General features: G+C 46.0%; 1 protein-coding gene across 1 annotated transcript in view; it reads right to left on the bottom strand.

Moving 5' to 3' along the window:
* The window catches only part of TppII (Tripeptidyl-peptidase II), a 263290-nt gene that overhangs the window by 116826 nt on the left and 127558 nt on the right, over nucleotides 1-18906 (bottom strand). The window contains exons 13-14 of the mRNA XM_065443152.1: nucleotides 11386-11566; nucleotides 10707-10864 (exon numbers count right to left, since the gene is read on the bottom strand). Coding sequence (XP_065299224.1) covers nucleotides 10707-10864; nucleotides 11386-11566 — 339 coding nt within the window. The remainder of the gene's footprint in view (nucleotides 1-10706; nucleotides 10865-11385; nucleotides 11567-18906) is intronic.

The following is an 18906-nucleotide window of genomic DNA, read 5'->3' as shown; positions in this document are numbered from 1 at the left end:
GAGCTGCTCTTCTATTTTGGTGAAGCGGCCCTGCTTCGGTACACTGAAACCGTTCCTTGTTGCTTTGCTGGTGAAAATATTCTTCTGTTTGCACCAGTCCCGCACGCAAGCTTCGAAACTCCGAACGCCCGTGATGTGGCCAGATTTCAATCTGTCTCTGCGCACATGATAACTTTCCTTTTAAATGCGGCGTCATGGTGGACTCGGCGTGTCTTCACAGTCAGCTCTTCCGTGCTGATTGAATAAACGCAGAAAACAGAAAGACGGGCGGTAGGCTAGGTAACATCCATCGCTACTAGATACTTTTCAGTTGTAAAACTCTGCCTGGGAGCGGCGCGAGAACGTGACCCTCTGGCGTCTCCTCTCGTGAGGTGGCGCTGCCGCCACGGTTGGCCCGGTTGGCTACGGAAGCTTCCCGAAGCAGCCAGCGCGCCGCCGACTCAATGCCAGTTTTTTTTTTTTTTTTTTTTTGCTGCTCTTTGTGGCGCTAAATATTCAAAGAATAGCCTTTTTACATTGTGCACCCTGTAAGACGCAGCTAATAGGTGAATGAAGAGGAGAGTGAAGACTTTCGGTTGTGGCATGTTGTTTTATGTACACATGAAAAAAAGAATACAACCGGTACAACGCCAGATTGATGAATCTAAGCATGCTGCATCGATATTCACAAAAGTTGCGCTTTCTTAGTTGCTACAGCTACCTTGTGACTGCTTTCTAGTCGAGAGTTTGTATCCCTGGAGTAAAAATGCATCCGCATAACAATGAAAAAATTCAGTACTTCGCACGTGAACGCGAACATATGCTCTGGACAACCAAAAAGAGGGAGGCAGCACTCCTCTAGATCATCTAAAACCTTCCAAAATATCTCTCCGTAAAGGCCTGCCTCATCCAGGGAAGCTGACACATTCTTCTTAGCAGTCTTCATAAAGCCCAGCATCTTTGGCGTCGGGTGCTTTAAGGAACCTTGCTTGAGACTTCTGTACTCAATTAAGGAACTGTCGCAGCCAACTGCTAGGATTTCAGAACTTATGTCCGCTATGCATAGATCACAGGGTGTGCCCTTTGTGACTTTATGAATGACCTATCCACACAGATAATAACCAACATTGTCCTGTATTTTTCCTCGAGCATAAGTGTGCTCATTGCGAGCACATTCTGGTGAGCTGCTTGGCTCCACGCAACTTTTCAACGTCGCCTCAATGGCATTGCGAAGACTATGTTTTGACTTGGAGGCTTCTCTGGGCTGCTTGAATGTGTTGTTGACGCCGACGAGCACAGGGTCTGGCACACCTTCCACACTCCCACGTAGCGCCGTTTTAACAGGTGTATACAGGCTTAGAAGGAGGAATATCTGCATGAAGTTGATTATAGTTGGATAGGACTCATCTCCACCAAAGGAAAGCACTAGTCCAAAGTGTCACTGAAAAAACACGAGTGATAGAATTTCCTAGCAAACTGTGCAATGTGAATGCAGTCACAACAAATGTGAATAGTGTGCCTTACCTCCAATGGATCTTGATTTAACTTGGCTGTCAAAACATAGAGCGCACCTTGACGCAGCAGATTATCGACAATGTTTAAAGTCAACATCAGAGTTACTCGCAGCGACTCTGTCGTTTGTTATAATGCAAAAAGCTTCAGGTTCTTTTGAATTGCATTCTGTTCTGTCAAGTTTAGCAGTTCCAAAAAAATCTTTGATGACGTGAAATGATTAGTGTAACAAGTTTATAGCCCTTAGGAAATGCGCACGAAGTTCAAAGGCGGTGGTCTGGTACACTATTTCGTCGTGAAATGCTCGCAATGGTTTATTAACACAAAAAAAAAAGAGAGGAGTAGAAACAGACCAAGTGATAGTTAGGAAGGGCGCTGCATGCTCCCCAGCTATCACTTTGTCTGTTTCTCGTGATTTTTATCGTTTCATTGTTTCATTGCAGGAATGTTTGCTCACAAGGCGAGCAGCATTTTCCTCGATCCAAATAAGAAACACGAGCAAAACGTGCCACGCTGCTGTATGCATCGGCGTCTCTGTCCGCTTGCACAAACCTTGCACGCACCACCCCCTTCGGTCCGACAGTGTCGCGCGCGCCACCCCGCGGGCGCGACAGAAAAGGGCCGGGTGCCGCGGCGGAGTTTGACAACTGAAAATAATCTAGTAACGTTGGTTACACTAGCGCCTGGTTACACGTACAACATGGAGGCATGGACATGGAGGAAGCTACGGCAGACAGGCTAGAGGAGCGTAGGAGGTGGCCATTTTTTTAATGCTGATGGCAATATGGCAACGCAGATTTAGGGTCATACTCGATTCTAACATGTATGCAATTTTTGGACCTGTTCTATTGGAAAAAAAGGTATGCGTTAAGATTCGAGTAAATATGATATGTTCTTTATTTTGGGAAATCCTCGGCAGATGCACACACACGCAGTCTCCGTTTTGTCCCGCCGCACCGCACGCGGCTTGATCTGCCAATTACTTCACTCACTCAGTTCGTTGTTGCGCGCTACCCGCATGCCGACCACGCACACACGCTTTCCATGTTCTCTCTCCCTGCCACACAGCTGCCTAGCATCTCGTGCCTGCGACTCTACGAGACCTGGCGTCGGCCCTGTACCCTCACAAGTAGTACTTAACAGAACAACATTAGATCAAATGTGCAAGTGCTTTATAAAGCAGCGCCTAGTACTGAACCATTGGCCTGATCGCCAGCAACAATCCGAAGGCATTTCATCTCGCAGACGGAAAGCAAACACCGATGAGCGAGGCGGCTCAGGTAGCTTGCAAGTCCTGGTTCGTTTGCTATTCACACCCACAAAACCGAGAAAACCAGTTTATGTAAGACCACAGCAATTGTGCTGTCAAAGTAAGTGCACTATGGCGAGCTGTGGCCAGATTGCAGGCACTGTCGGTCGTCATTATTGCAGCGCTCAGTGAGGTAGGCCCACCGCCTCGTTTGGCCATATTTCAATGGAGGCAAATTGAAAGGATGTGCAATGGGTACACCTAAAAGAAGCCCAGGTAGTCAAAATTAATAAAGGTTACCAAACTACCACCTGCCTCATAATCAAATCGTGGCTTCGGCACCTCCTCCCCCCCCCCACCCCCCAAAAGAAGTGCATGTGGGCAGAACCTATGCGATGGCGCTATATATAGGGCCTCGAATACTATAGAATACATTGAGGGTGTTTACCATTTGCAAACATGGTTAGGTCTATATGCTGCAGTTGTGAAGGAAAGAGTGCAAGAGAGAGTCGCACAGAAGGATGGCTTGATGCGTGGCGCCTTCTCGTGCACGCGAAATATGTGTTCCCAATTTGGAGCAGGTGCGGGTCAGCACAATACCTGCCATAAACTTTTGTTGCATAACATTTTTTTGCAGCATGTAGTAGGATTTCCTTCACGGTGCAATTTAGTGCAATTGAGGCAGCACTTCCATCACTGCTCTATTCCAAAGTGCATGAAAAATAAAATTTACATAGGGAAGGGTGGACGCTTGAGGAAACTGAGCATGAAAATTGACAAGAAGGGCGCGGGAAGAGTTTTTGGGTGTGCTGGAAAGGACAAGTGCACACTGTGTTCGTCTTGCAGTTCTAGGAGGCACTTCCTTGTTTGCACTGTGCTGTTTGTTACCCTGAAGACCCTGGAGTGGGGTAAGTCTTCCATCAAAAGCAAAGAGACCCTCTTCCCACTATGTTGACATCTATATATAACTGCCACTGAATTACTGCAAGCACACCCTCCGTGTGCATATTCACACCAAAAGGAAGCTGTCACTCAATAAAAAAAATTATATGTCTGAAGACTGGTTTTGAATCCGGTTTAACCCAGCACAGATACCCAACGTTCTAACCATCTGGCCACAGGCACATGATCGAAAAGGTGCTAGACAGAGTGCAACAAAGAAGAATGATGGCTGTCCCATCTTTCATGCAAACTTTCTTCAGCTGGGTCTTGCAACAAACAACAAAAAGCATGGCAACAAGCACTTGAAAGCAAGTGTGCCTACGGTGGTAGTGTAGTGACTCCGGCATTGCACTTCTATGCCCAAGGGTGCGGGATTGAATCCTGGCTGCGACAGCCGTATTTTGATGGAGGCGAAATAAAAAGATGCCTGTATATCATGCATTGTGCGCATGTTAAAGAACCCCAGGTGGTCAAAATTAAACCAGAATTTTTCTGAATTATCAGGCGATCAGAAAAAGCGAACTCGAATGGGAAAATATAATAATATTTTTGCTGAATTTGAGAGTCAGCAACGAAAGATACGGTTTAGTGCCATGCCGACGCTATCTTAACATCAACGGGACGAAGAGAAGCCACGCTTCCGTGTGGGCTCCGCCCCCGTGGCTCATAGTGTCGCACACAGTGGGACAACGCCATCATGAAAAACACCAGCAGCAGTAGCAAATGCTTTGCTTGCCTTTCGCTTCAATGACTCTCCAACACTATATATCATGCAACCTTCAGTACTAAATGTGTGGGATGACGGCACAAATTATGCTACGCCATCTCAGTGTGCCCTACCTTTGCAAATGTGGCAGATTACCTCTGAAACAGGGCAAACGGGCTGCGCACCGTATTTACAGGATTGTAAGTCGACCTCTTTTTTAAAGTTTGAAAATCTGAATTGGGGGTTCGACTTACAACTGAAACCAAAACATGGCACCACAAAAAAAAAGGTGAGACAAACGGGATGTCAGGGGAGCTACAACGTAGTTCCAATTTTTTGTTTTTGTTTGCTCTACGGCCCCACCCGTAGCTTTAGCTTTCTGCTATCCCACGCGTTTGTTCGCTTTTCGGAAGGGTGTTTCAACATTTTTTAGAGTTTTACAGCGCACACAGCACTCATGTGGGAGTGATGATAGTTCATGGAAGTGCCGCTGTTCCATTTTCGGCGGGACCCTCAGAACAGCAGCACTTGGGGGGAGTATCGATAGTTCATGGTATAGCAGACACCGCTCGCGGCTCGCATTTCTCTTTCCCTGTAGCTCTTTAGTTTCATGCGTTGCATTGGACTGCCAGCCACGTGCTGCTTCTGTGCTTCCTCAGTCGTTACGAGTGCTCCAAGTCCCCTAAACATTGGGCACTCGTTCACAGTGGCGTTGAAGAGAGCTGCCATCCTTTACGCTGAAGAAACAAACAACTGCGCAGCAGGCCGCAAGTTTGATGTTTCTTAATGGATGGTGCGAGAGTGGCGACGGCAGCGAAACAAAATTTTCACCTGTGATGGCAAGCGAAGAGGTTTCCCCAGGCCGAAGTCAGGACGCTTTCCAGAGCTGAAGGCCAAACTTGCAGCGTCCGTCACTGAAATGCGTGATCGGTCCCTGCCGGTGACATGCGACATGATCATGAGACAAGCCTGGGTCTTCGCCTTTTAAGGACCTGTTCCGCCGTGAGTACGAGTGGCTGGCGACAGAAGACCGCAAACTGACGCCGACCGGACATGTCAAAAGGGCCTCCCTGACGGCTCTGTGTGGTTGGGTGCTTTCGGTGTCGACATGTGTATGTATGCAAATATGGAATTTCGCTGGATGGCAACGTGCTGTGGGACCGTAGCAGCAATGACAATGGCAGCACTAATGAGTAGTAGTAGTCCAGTGACCATGCCAGCTACTAATACATTTTCGTTATGGAATGCACCCGTGGGTATGCTCTTTTTTTTTTTTTCCTATTACACGCGATATGGGGGGGGGGGGGGGTCGGCTTACAATCGAGTCGACTTGCAATCATGTAAGTACGGTATGTGCTCAGCTGAGCCGACAGCCATGCGAAGCCATGGCCGCTAGAAAAGGAGAGCCCCAAAAAATTGCTCCTCCCCCGCCTCGCATGCGCTTGATCGCGTTACCCCGCCACGAGGCTCGCTCTTCTTCCCTCCTTTCCCCTTGCTCGTGCAGGTAGACTGCGCTCATCAAGCCACCATCCTTCTTGGCTCGCTTTCGTACACTTTCACTCACACCTGCAGTATACAGCGCGTGTGTTATCAACCTTATCGCAGTTGGAGTTTCTATGGAAGATGACGCAAGTCCACTTCGGTGGTCAGTCTCGGTCGCATGGCGTGCAATTTTAGAAGTGTGTTCACAAACAGCCACATGTAATTCAGCCATATGACCATCTGGGTCCATGGAAGTTTCCATTTATTCTTTTGGTTTTCCTTTGCGCTGGCAGTGAAATTTCGTTATATTGAAATCGTGCATAAACACGCTTCATTATATTAAGGTTCTAAATACCATATTTACTCGCATAATGATCACACTCGCATAATGATCACACACCTGAATTTTGTCCTCAAAATTAAATTTCTTTATTTCCCATGTAATGATCGCACCCCGAACTTGCCGCAGCGATATGTAGTGTGCCAAGTCTAGCTAATATTGATCGCACTTACCATCTGTTAAATGCTACGCGAACGACTCTTCAAGACAAACCAAGCAGTCTGCACGCACCCAACTTTCTTAAGTAGATGCCTCGTTTCATTACTTTCATCACTTTCCGCACTTCCATGACTAAAGAAGCACTGCAACCAAACGCCTTTATTATGTGTAGGCTTTATAATTGTTGTTGTCAACAACAACAAAAAAGGCACCTTTCGGTTCTTCTCATCTGCACTCGTGGGCATGGAACAAATTGCGAGCGGCAACGATAGTAGCCATATTTACAGTGATACGTTAAAAGTGTACCCTATTCATACGCCGACGCTTGTAACACAGCTAAGATATTCACCCACCCCTAGCGGAAATGTGCCGTATAAGGATAGTAGTGAAGACAGATGCCGCAGTTTCCACAGCATGCCAGCCATGTGTTTCTATGTCACTGGCAGTTAAGCGCACCCATCTGTTTCTGTCCCCTTACGTTATTGCCGCAAACTTGCCGATACTAACGTTATTATTCATTACTGATACGGAAGAAACTGTTTCAATTCACGTAATGTACTCACAAGAAGAAGCAAAAATTGCGTTCGGCGCGTTCGGCTTGCTCCACCAGCTGTCATTTTTGTTTTGGTGTCCCGCAGCAACTGCGGGACGAAAAAATTTTTTTTTTTTCGCGCGAAATTTAACCCGCGCAATGATCGAACCCCTGATTCTGCATCAATTTTTCTGACAAAAAAGTGCAATCATTATGCGAGTAAATGCGGTACATGGTGTTCTATGGATAAGAACTTTAAAAAATTTAAATACTTCACTATATCGAAAACTTTCTTATATTGAATTTCCTTATTTGAAATTCACTATATAGAGGTTTCAATGCAGTCAGTTTTCTCAAAATACTTTTCAATTACAGGTGTGTGAATACCGAATAGTAGATTTTGAATCAAATCAAGAAAGAAAAGCCATATGTCGAATTGGATATTGAATATAAGAGAATTTTTCACAAAATATATTGCTACAAATTTCAGGCAATAATATACGGCGCTGCACATGATTGGGACCCTCTAGCATTGCATAAGAAGCAAGCTATCAGTAACTTAGGTACATATAAATTAAAATATATTGTGGGGATGCGCGACTCACGCGCGTCCCCTGATGTTTTTCTCGCATAGCGCGCCTCCTGTAGTGCGGCTTCGCCGCATGGCCTGCGTGTTGCCCGCGGCGGTCGATGTGGTTGGGGCGCAGTGCGAGAGATGGCGCGAGTGTTGCACTGCTAACGCCGCCGATAGGCGGGGCTACTTGGGCACCGGGAGACAAGGCACGGGGCCTCGTTCCCGGCGGGTCAGCAAACAACGAGGACGTCCCGCGTGCGCACGGCGACCCATGCTTCTGCGAGACCGTCTCGCGTGGCCGCCTTCGAACGCGCCACCGTTGGCGTGCCCGAACACGCGAACGACCAGGCGTTGGGATCCAGCATGGGGCGAACATATTCGCTCGTTTTCCGGTCGCGGTGAGTCGGACTTCTAGATTTGTCGCGCGCCCATCGGCATGTTTTGTGGATAGCAACTCGGCTAGCAGGCACTGATCGATGAAAGGTTCAATAAATGCCCTTGTGATTGTTTGCAATACTGTGTTGTCGTTCCTTTGTCCCAAGAGCACGGAGGAGAACCCCACATCATGTACAGTCTCCTCTAGTTAAAAGGAACACCACATTAGTACAGTTCAACGTCACAATAACGAAACCTCTGGGGACATTGAAAAATATCGCTTTCGCGAGAATTTCATTGCCACAACGTGGACAGGACACATTGAATATGCGCAGCGCAACTAAACTTTACTGTCAAAATTTCGTTAACCAACTTTGGCAAGCCTTGCTCGAGGATATACTGTATAACTGCATTGCTGACACCACAAAGTGCACTCCACGCATCAATCAGCAGTGGTGGCACTGCTGTGGAGCAGTATTCTTGATCGATTCCTTTAGGAGATAGGATCACTTTTGCGAGATCTTACGTAACTCAACACAGGACCAAGAGCAAGAACGCTCCACAAACATGCTGTTACCCGTAGACTCTGACGCATCCGGTGGCAAGCACCTGAGTGTTCGTCAGTCGTATCCCCAATGGCAATTGATCGAGATTACGGCCCCTTTGGGCAAATTTATGTCCGGTGCTAAATCCACCTGCGCTACCTGTCGGGTGGCACTGAAACCAGCACTTTTGAAGCAAAGGACATCCTGGTATTACCGGAGGATCGCTCAATCACGGGCCGATGCATGCAGTCTACGCTGTGGCTACAATCTCAAGCAACATAAACAACTCTGTCAGAGGGGCACTTTTTTTTTTTTTACTGCACTTGTCTCAGCGAGCCACACTATGTGCGTTGCATTAGGTGTGTGCAAAAACCGTCACCTGTCGGTAATAACATGCATGCCACTTCAAACAGACAACCAATAAACAAGATGGTGGCCATGACGTTTGAGTTATCTGGCAAAGCCCAATCTTAAGATGAAATAATGAATGTTGGGGTCCATAGAAATGCATGGATTCCAGCAAAGATCTTAGGCCGAGATCGAATTAACCGAAAAATCGAATTAACTGGAGTCAAATTAACGGAGATCTACTGTATGAATACAGTTGAATCTCGCTAATTCGAACACGCTTAATTTGAACCTCTCCACACATTCCAATTGACGCTGAGGTCCCATCAAAGTTATGTGTATTCCAATGCGCGAAAGCATTGTAATTCGAATGCACATGCGTTTGCGACGGTTAATTTGAGCATACCGCATTCCGACAATGTTCTCAACAGCGCGCCAAATCATGCAGCGCCTCCAACCAGCATTGCACTTACCCCGCCAGCTTAGGAGAGACCCCTCAATGCTGCGTGCGCCAAAAAAAAAAAAAAAAGTGGAAATTTTACCTTTTCTGAAATGGCAAGGTCGCCACGTCTAGCTGTAATGCCCCAGCCACACCAGCGGCACGCGAACCAGGAGCATAGGAGACCAATAAAAGTGGCCCCTACAGTGACGTAGGCATGGGAAACTGGTGTCATGCAAACCCTCCCGACCACTCTATTCGTACTTATGTCTGGTTCAGTCAGACTGCTTGTTTGCACTACCGTTTGCTTGTGTCAGTCCTCGCTCGCGCTTGTTTTGGTTGGCTATAGTTGGTCTCGTTTGCACTTGTTTTTTTTTTTTTGCAATGACTTGTCTAAACAGAGATGCACCGATGGAAAGATTGTTGGAGTCAGTGCGCCATATCCAATTCTGTATGACAAGACAGACCCTGTATACAAGGACACGAAGCCGACACCAAGTGCCTCATTTTCCGTGTCTTTTGAATGCGGCGTTGTCGCAACAGAAGGGAGTGCACCAACACGATTACGATCAGAGGAAACGACTTCGCCATTTTGACAAGACATGACTCGCATTAACAATGTAGGACGAAGAACGTAAACAGAGTGTCGATCTGTCAGCAGACGAAGGAAAAAACACATTAGCATGCAGAGGGAAACAGCAATGGAGGCCCATTCTGGCCTTGGCAACTCTGCTGCTTCGGTGGCAGTCAGGTGGCAAATCAAGCTGACAGGAAAGCAAATACACTTCCTTTCCGCCCTTCCTCGCAACTATGCATGCTCCGCTTGCCCTCCCTCTCAACTCCCTCATAACTCCCTCACCTTCAATGGTCTCTGCGCCGGCACCATCAGCCTCACCAGCCCCTTCGGTCCGCACTAGCTGCTCCTTGAAGTTTCGTTTTCTGCCATTATCGGAAAGCGAGTGTTCGCTGGTGTGGGTAGTTTTGTGGTCCTCGCTCACTGCATGCTTGCGTGTCGTGGTATGTCACGACTCACACAATTACATGAGTACTTTGTGCTATGGTGCGCGAAGTACTCGTGCACCGTGCACGACTACTTCAAGAACAAGTTTTTTAATTCAAACTTCTTTTATTTCGAACAAGTTTTTGGACCTCTACAAGTTCGAATTATTGAAATTCGACTGTATATTAAGAATATAATATTCGATGGTATTTGAAATTTTCAAATATTGATGCACCCCTAATAATTGTGTAGCAGTGCATGTCATCAAGACACCTTACAGGTGGCTTGGCCACTCACAATTTCTGCTTTGGTCTGCCCTACTAGCCAGAAACAATCGAGCAGTAGGCCACAAAACATGAATTTAGTGCACATCACAGTAAAAAGAGGTGTGTGATGAGTGTGTCAAGAGTACACTAGGGTGCGTTAAACAGCCAAAGGGTCATTATCATAGCAAATTCACTGTGCTAATCTTGGCACAGAGGAGTAGGATCAAACCACAGCACGAGTACACATGTGGAACTCACCGCCGTGTAGTAAGACCCTGGTGCAAGGCTGCAGGGGTCCACGCGGAGTGAGATGGACCGTGAGGTGTAGGTCATGTTGAGCAATGCAGGAGTCGAAACCCAGGTCGCATCACACACCAGGCTCAGGTTGAGCTCAAAGCCAATCTTGTCCAGCGGGTCTATGAAAACCATACCTCCACAGAATTAGCAGAGGCACAACTGAGAGCATTCACACTCGTAAACACTTTTTCCAGGTGCACGCTCCCACTCGCTTCCACTCACAGTTGCCAGCACCAGCTCAAACATGCGATGTGTGTGAGAGGGAGTGTGCTGGCCTGTGATGAACCCACCAGGGCTTTGGGGCAAAGCTGCACCCTAAAGCTGCCTGGTTTGTTGTAACAGTCAAGCGTAACAACAAACTTTGCCAACATTGCTTGATATTGGTACTTTTCAGAGAACACTTGCATGCTGGGATATCTGGACAATTCAGCCATTCTCAACCATGATTGCACTGAGAAATTCTTGTCATTGCAAACAAAATGGGTGAAAGAAGATGTAAATGTGAGGATGCTGACAATACGAACACAGTTGTGGGAAAGTAAACATGTCGTTAGGGTACACTACACTGCTACAGTGCCTAATGTGCATACATTGGCCGAGTCTTGTCCAGTCAACAAATCAGTTGTGGTGAATAACCCACCGGCTCGCTCTTCGTTGAGGAGAACAGGCTCGATGGTGAAAGCGTGGACACTGGGCTTGGATGTATGCTGGGGCTCCCGCAGGTACAGGCCTCGGCGGTGGGGCCCAGAGCTCACCCGGAACCGGAACTGCCGTTCAGGACCCTGGCCATGCTGGAGGAGGTGCTCGAATGCACGGTCGACCTGCAAAAATGTAGTGAAGCAACAATGGGCTCAGCTGAAAAGGCAGTAAATATATCACCTTAAAACGGCATATTCCTCAGCAAGCAGGTGGACACTCTCCAAATTACTACTAAATGCACGAAAATGAACAACCTGGAGACAACTATTGTTCCATTTCATATGCTACTTGTCTCGACACACTCAGTAGGTTAAAAAATATTGTACTCATTGGCCTGGTTCCCTGCGCACCTTAGAACCATTGAGCGTGCCTCACTTAACCCCAACGAAGTGGCGCATTCCGCTGCACAAGGTTTGACTGACCGTGCGTTGAGTAGTGCGTCCTCTCCTGGGTTACCCGGGCCTCTTTGCTCGTACAACTAGATCTGCAAGCATAATTATCTATCAAGAAGACTCCTGCCTTTGCTGTACTCCTCGCTGTACAGGGCCCAGCCAGTCACTCTCAGCCTTCTACAAACAAGCACTTACCCGAGCCCCACGGCACTGCACACAATGTACCCCCAACGGTTTCCAAGCCCGGCCTGCCCCCTGTGTGGTGGTTATGTGGACTTCGAGTATGTCCTGTGGGGCTGCACTTCTGCCTGTCCCCCTTTCATCCAAGATGAAATAACGAAGCTTATTAGGGCCCAGGACCAGACCTCTCAAATTCTGGCAGTCCAGAGGGCCCACGAGAGGGCCATCAGGTTTCACCTGATGGCCCCCAGTGGGCCTAGCCAGGTGACGTTGAGTTTACTCACGTCTATTGTGGACCGAATAAAGTTGTTTCACTCACTCACTCACTGCCACAGTGTCGAACCAGAAAAATACCAGTTCGGTTTAGGCTCAGTTTTAACATGCTCCAATTTTGTGTTCTTGTTAGGAGAAATAAAAACTTATACCAGTTCGTGAACCACCTCGTGAACCGATTCGTGAACCGATTCCGCACAGTAAACTTCATCTTGGCCCCTAGTGACATGCCACACAGTGTTAACTTGTCCGAATGGCACATGCGTCGGTTTTGTCAGGAGGTGGAAGAAACTGGCTCTGGGACACGTGGGGAAGAGCAGTCAATAATTAGATGAATATAAATTAAGTTTAATGTTACATCACTCCATCAGGCATGCACATAAAGACAGCCATCTTAGGCAGTGGCATTGCAAGAGTGTGGGGCAGGCTACATGGCACATCAACGCATCTACCCCCGCACTACTCCCTTCCCACTCTTCCTTTTATGGTCATCCATACTAAGTGCATGCAAAGCAGTAAAAATTTTGAGGGGTGTTCAAATAGCTAAATTTTTGTATTGAATCAAGTACGAATAGTCGAGAAAATTGACCTTCAAATATCCAATCAAATATAGAATATTCCCAATTTCTAAAGAAAAGTGAAGTGAAAAGCTTTGTAGAGTTTGTTCAAAAAAAAGTTTGCTTGCATTATTTGATGCATGCAATGCTGTTAACTGGACGTCACATCAACTGAGAAGTAAGGGCCTGCGAATATTCGAAAACTTTTAATATTATCAAATATTATATTTTTAATATTCGTATTCAAATCGAAAACTAGGTATTCAAAAATTTTCGTATACTCGACTGGATACGAATATTTGAAAAATAGAATATATTGTTGGCTGTGTGGGAGAAAACATCATTCTTAGCGTTTATTTCAATCTAATCCAAGAAATTGTGCCTGATTTTGAGCTGAATTTTGTGATAATTTCACGCTGCTGGCAAAATTTTTCCTGTAAAACCCACTTAGCCACTGGACGCCCAAGATTTGCAGGAACACCAGCAGGGGCACGTGTTTGCAAACAGCGAGGGTACACTTTTTTGTAGGTTCCACTCCCAATCCTGAGCCCAGGGTGTCTACCAAGTTGACATTTCCAAATTCCCTGAGTTTTCCAGGTTTTCCCTGAGGGCTTTTGCAAAATTCCCTGAGTGATGCAGAACTATGTTTTATGTCAAGACGCGCTGAAACCATATCGCCCTATGCTGTCACTCTCTAGTAAGCATATGAAAAAAATTTGAAAAAAAAACCGACTTAATCCAATTTGAATACTAAGGAGTAGTGTTTATGTTATTCAAAAAAATATAAGGGAGGGGTTATTAAAATGCACAGCAAATAAAATGTCTTCGAAAAAATTTTCAAATCGAGTTGGACATTCTCTAGCACAAATAAAAAGGAGATGCATACAGAAGCAAACATTTTCGAATATGAGCTATTTCCATGCAACTGTCCTGACATACTCTCAGCTCGCACAAGACGCCTCAGTGTTGTGTTTCACTGCTTTAAAGAGTTTATATTGGTTTGGATGAGGGACACCTGCATCTCAGCATCAGCCAACAATTTGTTTTTTGAGCGCAGGCTCCTTCAAAGAAGTGGTCGTTCATTCCTCAGTGCGTCGATCCTTTCTGTTCTCGTCCTCCTTTCGCCGCGCGTTCGCCCCACGGACCATTTGAAGAATACTCTTGGTCAATTTACAGTCAACGTCCAATTTTTCAGACCCCCTAGGGGCCGCGAAAACTTCCGAAAAATCAGGCAGTCCGAAAAAATAAATTCATGTCTTTTACTGCCCTTAAGGGCTAAAATCGACACATGCACGTCTGAAAAAGCTCTGAATGCCTGTCAGTGCACTTATTAGGTATATCGGTGCTCCTACTGTGACAGGTGAGGGCGAGTGCACACGTGTAAAATTAAGAAATACATACAGTGTCCCGCGACAATTGCCCCTTCCTACGCTTGTACGCTTCACCGCGTGACACGACTGTAACGAGGCGAAGCAGACTTTCGGGAAAGAGCATTACGCAATGCGCCGTGCTTTCCGAGCTTCCAAGACAAAATTATTGCTGTCAGCGGAGAAATGAAGAAACACGGCACCGAACGACAAGAAGCTTAACAGCGAACGTCGAAGCAGCTAGGCCTACCGTTGCCGCAGCGGTGGCCACGGCTGCCAGCGCATCTGCGTGCGAGAGCACCGGTTCAAGGCGGCGAGGTAATCAAAATGGCAGCGGTGATGGTTTTCATTAATGCCGTCTCGGAGCTGCGATCACGCAAAACGTTTAGAAAATCGGACGGCGAAGAGTTCTTGCGTCTGAATTTCCAGACGTTATGATACATTGACTCTTTGCGGTACATGGTGGTGCCGCGAAGCCGTCCGAGTTATCGGGAATCCGGAAAGTAGGTCGTTGACTGTACACTGGCAACTCCTCCAGCCGACGACGATTCGTTACGAGTCCTGTCTGTTTCTCGAGCCAGCATTACCGCGACTTTTGACCCTCTAAAAAAATTACAGCTAATTTTCCCTGATAGAAGCACAAATTCCCTGAGTTTTCCCTGAGTTTTTCCAGACTACTCAAAATCCCTGAAAATTCCCGGTTTTCCCGGTTTTCCCGGTTGGTAGACACCCTGGAGCCTATTGCTTCACAGCAAATGCAATGAGCGACGGAGGGTGAAACGCCTCTGAGTTTATGGGAAATTGATGTGGTATAATAAGGCACAGATTGGCGAGAACAGACAACTAGCAGAAATTATTAGATTTTCTACAGCTAACATGAGCCAAATACACAGACTTTTAGTACGAAGGTGAATCAGAAAGTCTTTTCACCTATTTTTTTTTAGCCAAAGTACGGCTGTAAACACAAAGTCAACCTATCCATTCCCAGCGGTGGACCTTTCTTGAACTGGCCCTACCTTATCTGCCGGTAGCTCCTCGGCACGGCACTGCTGCCACTTGTTGAAGATGGCGGTCATCCTCCACAACAATGCTAGGTCACATGCGGCAACCAGAACCACCAATAGGCTCCGATCATTTCACAGGGAGAGTCTGGACCACCCACTACGCAGCCAAAACTTCGCCCTTAGTGATTTCCACGTTTTCGGTCTGATGAAGTTCCTGGTAGGACAGCGATTCTTGTGGAATGATGAAGCCAAGACAGCAGTTCGACGGCAGTTCCATAGCCAGCTGGACAAATTCTACCACAGGGGCATCTCAAATTTAGTGCTGCAATGGGACGAATGCCTGAACGGATGTGGGAACTATGTGGAAGATAGTGTAAGGTATGTAGAATAACACATATGTTTGTAAATACCTGTATGTACCTTATTTGGGCTAATAAAAAATAGGGGTAAAGACTTTCTGATTTGCCTTCGTACAACGGCTTACTAGTTTAATTCTTTTACCAATGACAATGTCATTGCAATGTTCCAACATGCTAAATAAACAAACTTGCTAATAAATCTATGTGCGTATCATTTGACATTTGATTAGATATTCATATTCGATTCGTATTCGAAAATTTTGATATTCGCACACCTCTACTGAGAAACTTCTAAACGGGAAACAAAGCAAGGTACAACGACATCTTGTATATGATGACAATGAAAGTAATGAAAAAAAAAAGAAGGATGTGTGCGCCCCAGAAGTACGTAGCAAGAGTGTAGTGCTTGTTGAAAAAGCCAAGGGCAATGCTACTGTACCATGCATGATTTCAAACAAATGCAAACATGCGAGATTGGTCACATAAATTGCTTTCGCAAAACCAAGACAGCAAATCCTCAGACAGTATAAGATGAGACATGCTTGCTCAATGGCTAGTAACTATAGTGCATAAGTGAACTGCTTCACCTGTTTGTTGAGGCATTCAACCATCTGTGCAACAGCTGCAGTTGTGCTAAAGCAGAATCATTCAGACAAGTCTACATGATTGAGCATATATGGGTTAACCCATATATGCCTAGTGCTCTACATGTAGTACACTCCTTTCACTGGCAGTAACTCCACAGATTTTTTATGTAAAAGCTTGCGGTTGGCAGCCTGTACCCGTAAGGTCATATCTCTTCTCTGTGCAAACTTTGGTAAGCGTGTATCTAGTCATTTATGTGTAACGACCACTGCAACATTGTGAATTTTGGGATTTTGGAAAGGGCACCACCTCTTGGCAAAAAGTTACCGATAAGAATTGAAATGTCATTAATTGTTGCCGATATTGTGACTGCATGTCCATAAAGGACGAGCTGCATATACAACAGAATATCTATTGTCTGTAGCTAAAATTCTGTCACAAAATTTTAAACAGCAGCGTCCTATATGTAGGACACTGGGCAGATTGGGTGCAGTTTCATGAAACCTATAGTAATCAGTGGGCCAAACATTCTACCAAAAATAAACTTGCGTAACTATGGATTCTTCTAGTCCATTTAGGAGGGCAAATATTTTTTCATCAGGCTATTGAAAACAAAAATCATCCCCCCTGCCTCCCCCTCTCAAGGCTAACTAAAGGTAATTCAACCACGCTGCCACTCGTGATGAGGTGCACTCAATAGACTCCATTACTTTGCCTGCAAGTGTGCGACATTAGTACAACAGGCTAGGAAAGCAGTCATGAGTGCGCCACGAGCATGAACTATTCGCCAGGCAGCACTTTATTTATTATACCTCAAACGTCCCTAAACAGGACATTACATGAGGGGTCATTACGGGACATTACATGACACACTTGTGGGTGAAGCAGGATGCCAAGCTTTGTCATGCAGTGATGATGACATGTTTATCACTGAGCCACCAGTGAAATATTTTAAAAATTTGGAGCACACTTAAGTTTCGCTTTTAAGAGCGGAATGCAATAGCATTCAAAGACGCCTGACTGCTTTTCATGCTTCCCGGCAACTGCCGCTTATGTAACCGCAACGTTTACTGGGAAATGCTGGCAGTGAACGCTATGCATGAAGGCAAGCTTTCTGGTAGAAACGCGGCCTCTTGCATGGGTGGATCTCCTGTTATTGTTTCGCACTTTTAATATTTCAGTCTGAGAAGAAGTAACATAACAAATATGCTTTGTCGGTGTTTTTTGTTCTATTAGATTTGCTTGTGGGCTGCCGTTCTCAATATTCCATGGAAAAAAACTTTGTAAAGAATGAAAGACAAGGTACAGTCGAACCCACTCGTAACAATATTCAGGTGCCACAAAAATTCCGTTGTTATAACTGATAAGTGTTATAACCGGGCTGCATGAAAAAATCAAAATGGGGGATGGCAGAGCTGAAGTGAGAAAACTATAATGGCTGGGAGGCCAGTGCCCTTCTCACCACCTTCCTCCATCCGGCCGCTGATTGTGTTCTCTCGCTTAACTGCTTCCTGGGCACTCCAATCACGTGTAAAAAGCCGTGGCTGTCGGCGTTAAAGAATGGCACTGCTATAACAACTGCAAAGAGAGGTCACGGGTGGCAAGCAATATGCAAGCACTGCCGAGACATTGCTTTGGTGGCCCCAAAAGGGGCCTCTTAAAAAATGCGAGAAGCTTGCCGTGGCAGCCTGTCAGCTTGAGAAATCCAGAAGCATCTCGCCAAGTATTTCTCACTGGCTTGGACGAGAAAACCCTATGTTTGTCATCCTTGCATGCTCTAAGCGAAGCTTGCCGACATCCTTCTCCAAGGTACCAGGTGCTGCACGTAGAGCGGCGGAAGGTTCTTCGCAAAAACAAAATGAAGCCCCGGAGGGACTGAATCATATGCCAGGCCTCCTGTGAGGACAATGTTGAGGCAGCCTGCCCTTCCGCATCATTGCTGTAGTCTTCACTGTCGCTATCTGATGTGTGGTTCGTAATTTGGTTCGAAATTGTTTTTGCTGTAGTGACACCAGACGCCGATACCGAATTTTCTGTGACACGAGGCCCATAATGCGTTAAAGTATGCAGCATGTAAGCGCAAGTATGACCTGAACTTGTTTTCCTGGCACCTAGTCATGCGGCATGCTAATTTGTCAAGATGCAACCCTGTCTGGAATGGATACATTCAGACAATTTTTCGTAGATGAAGTGGTCACTTTAATTGTGCATAACACAAACTACTATGTCCCGTAAAATAGTCTATGCTTGGATTATACATGAGAGAGGATGAAGAGCTTTCAGGTGCTCTCTTCTTCTGTGCTTTTTTCCTATAAGCTGATGCAGTATCAGTGAAACTTTGTTGATGTAATTTTAAAATTATGGGCACAAGGTTTTGATTACAGATTTGACTGTACTTCTGATGCAACAGTCTATTAGTGCAAACGCTACAGTACTGCTGCAGTTGCATCCAATGCTCAATCTGTGGATCGCAAGCACCTGGTAATTAGATATTGGATAAACAGTTACTCAAATGACTTGGTCAGGAGTCAGCGGCTTTACACCCAATATAACCTAACAGGGTAGAGGCTTTGCCGAACTGCTGCAATATACTGCACTGTTACACAAGCAAGAAGTGGTATTCTTCACTATCCGCATACCTTCCTTATGCATGTCAATGCGTACTAGCACTATAGCGTAGGAAGCGATAAAGCTGACCTGCTCCCATTTCAATAGCCCATAGCAGCCATATAGTACCAGAAAGCT

The sequence above is a fragment of the Dermacentor albipictus genome, chromosome 1 (genome assembly GCF_038994185.2).
Source record: "Dermacentor albipictus isolate Rhodes 1998 colony chromosome 1, USDA_Dalb.pri_finalv2, whole genome shotgun sequence".
Taxonomy (NCBI): domain Eukaryota; kingdom Metazoa; phylum Arthropoda; class Arachnida; order Ixodida; family Ixodidae; genus Dermacentor; species Dermacentor albipictus.
The sequence above is the reverse complement of the archived record's forward strand: the minus strand, read 5'-3'. Positions and strand labels throughout refer to the sequence as shown.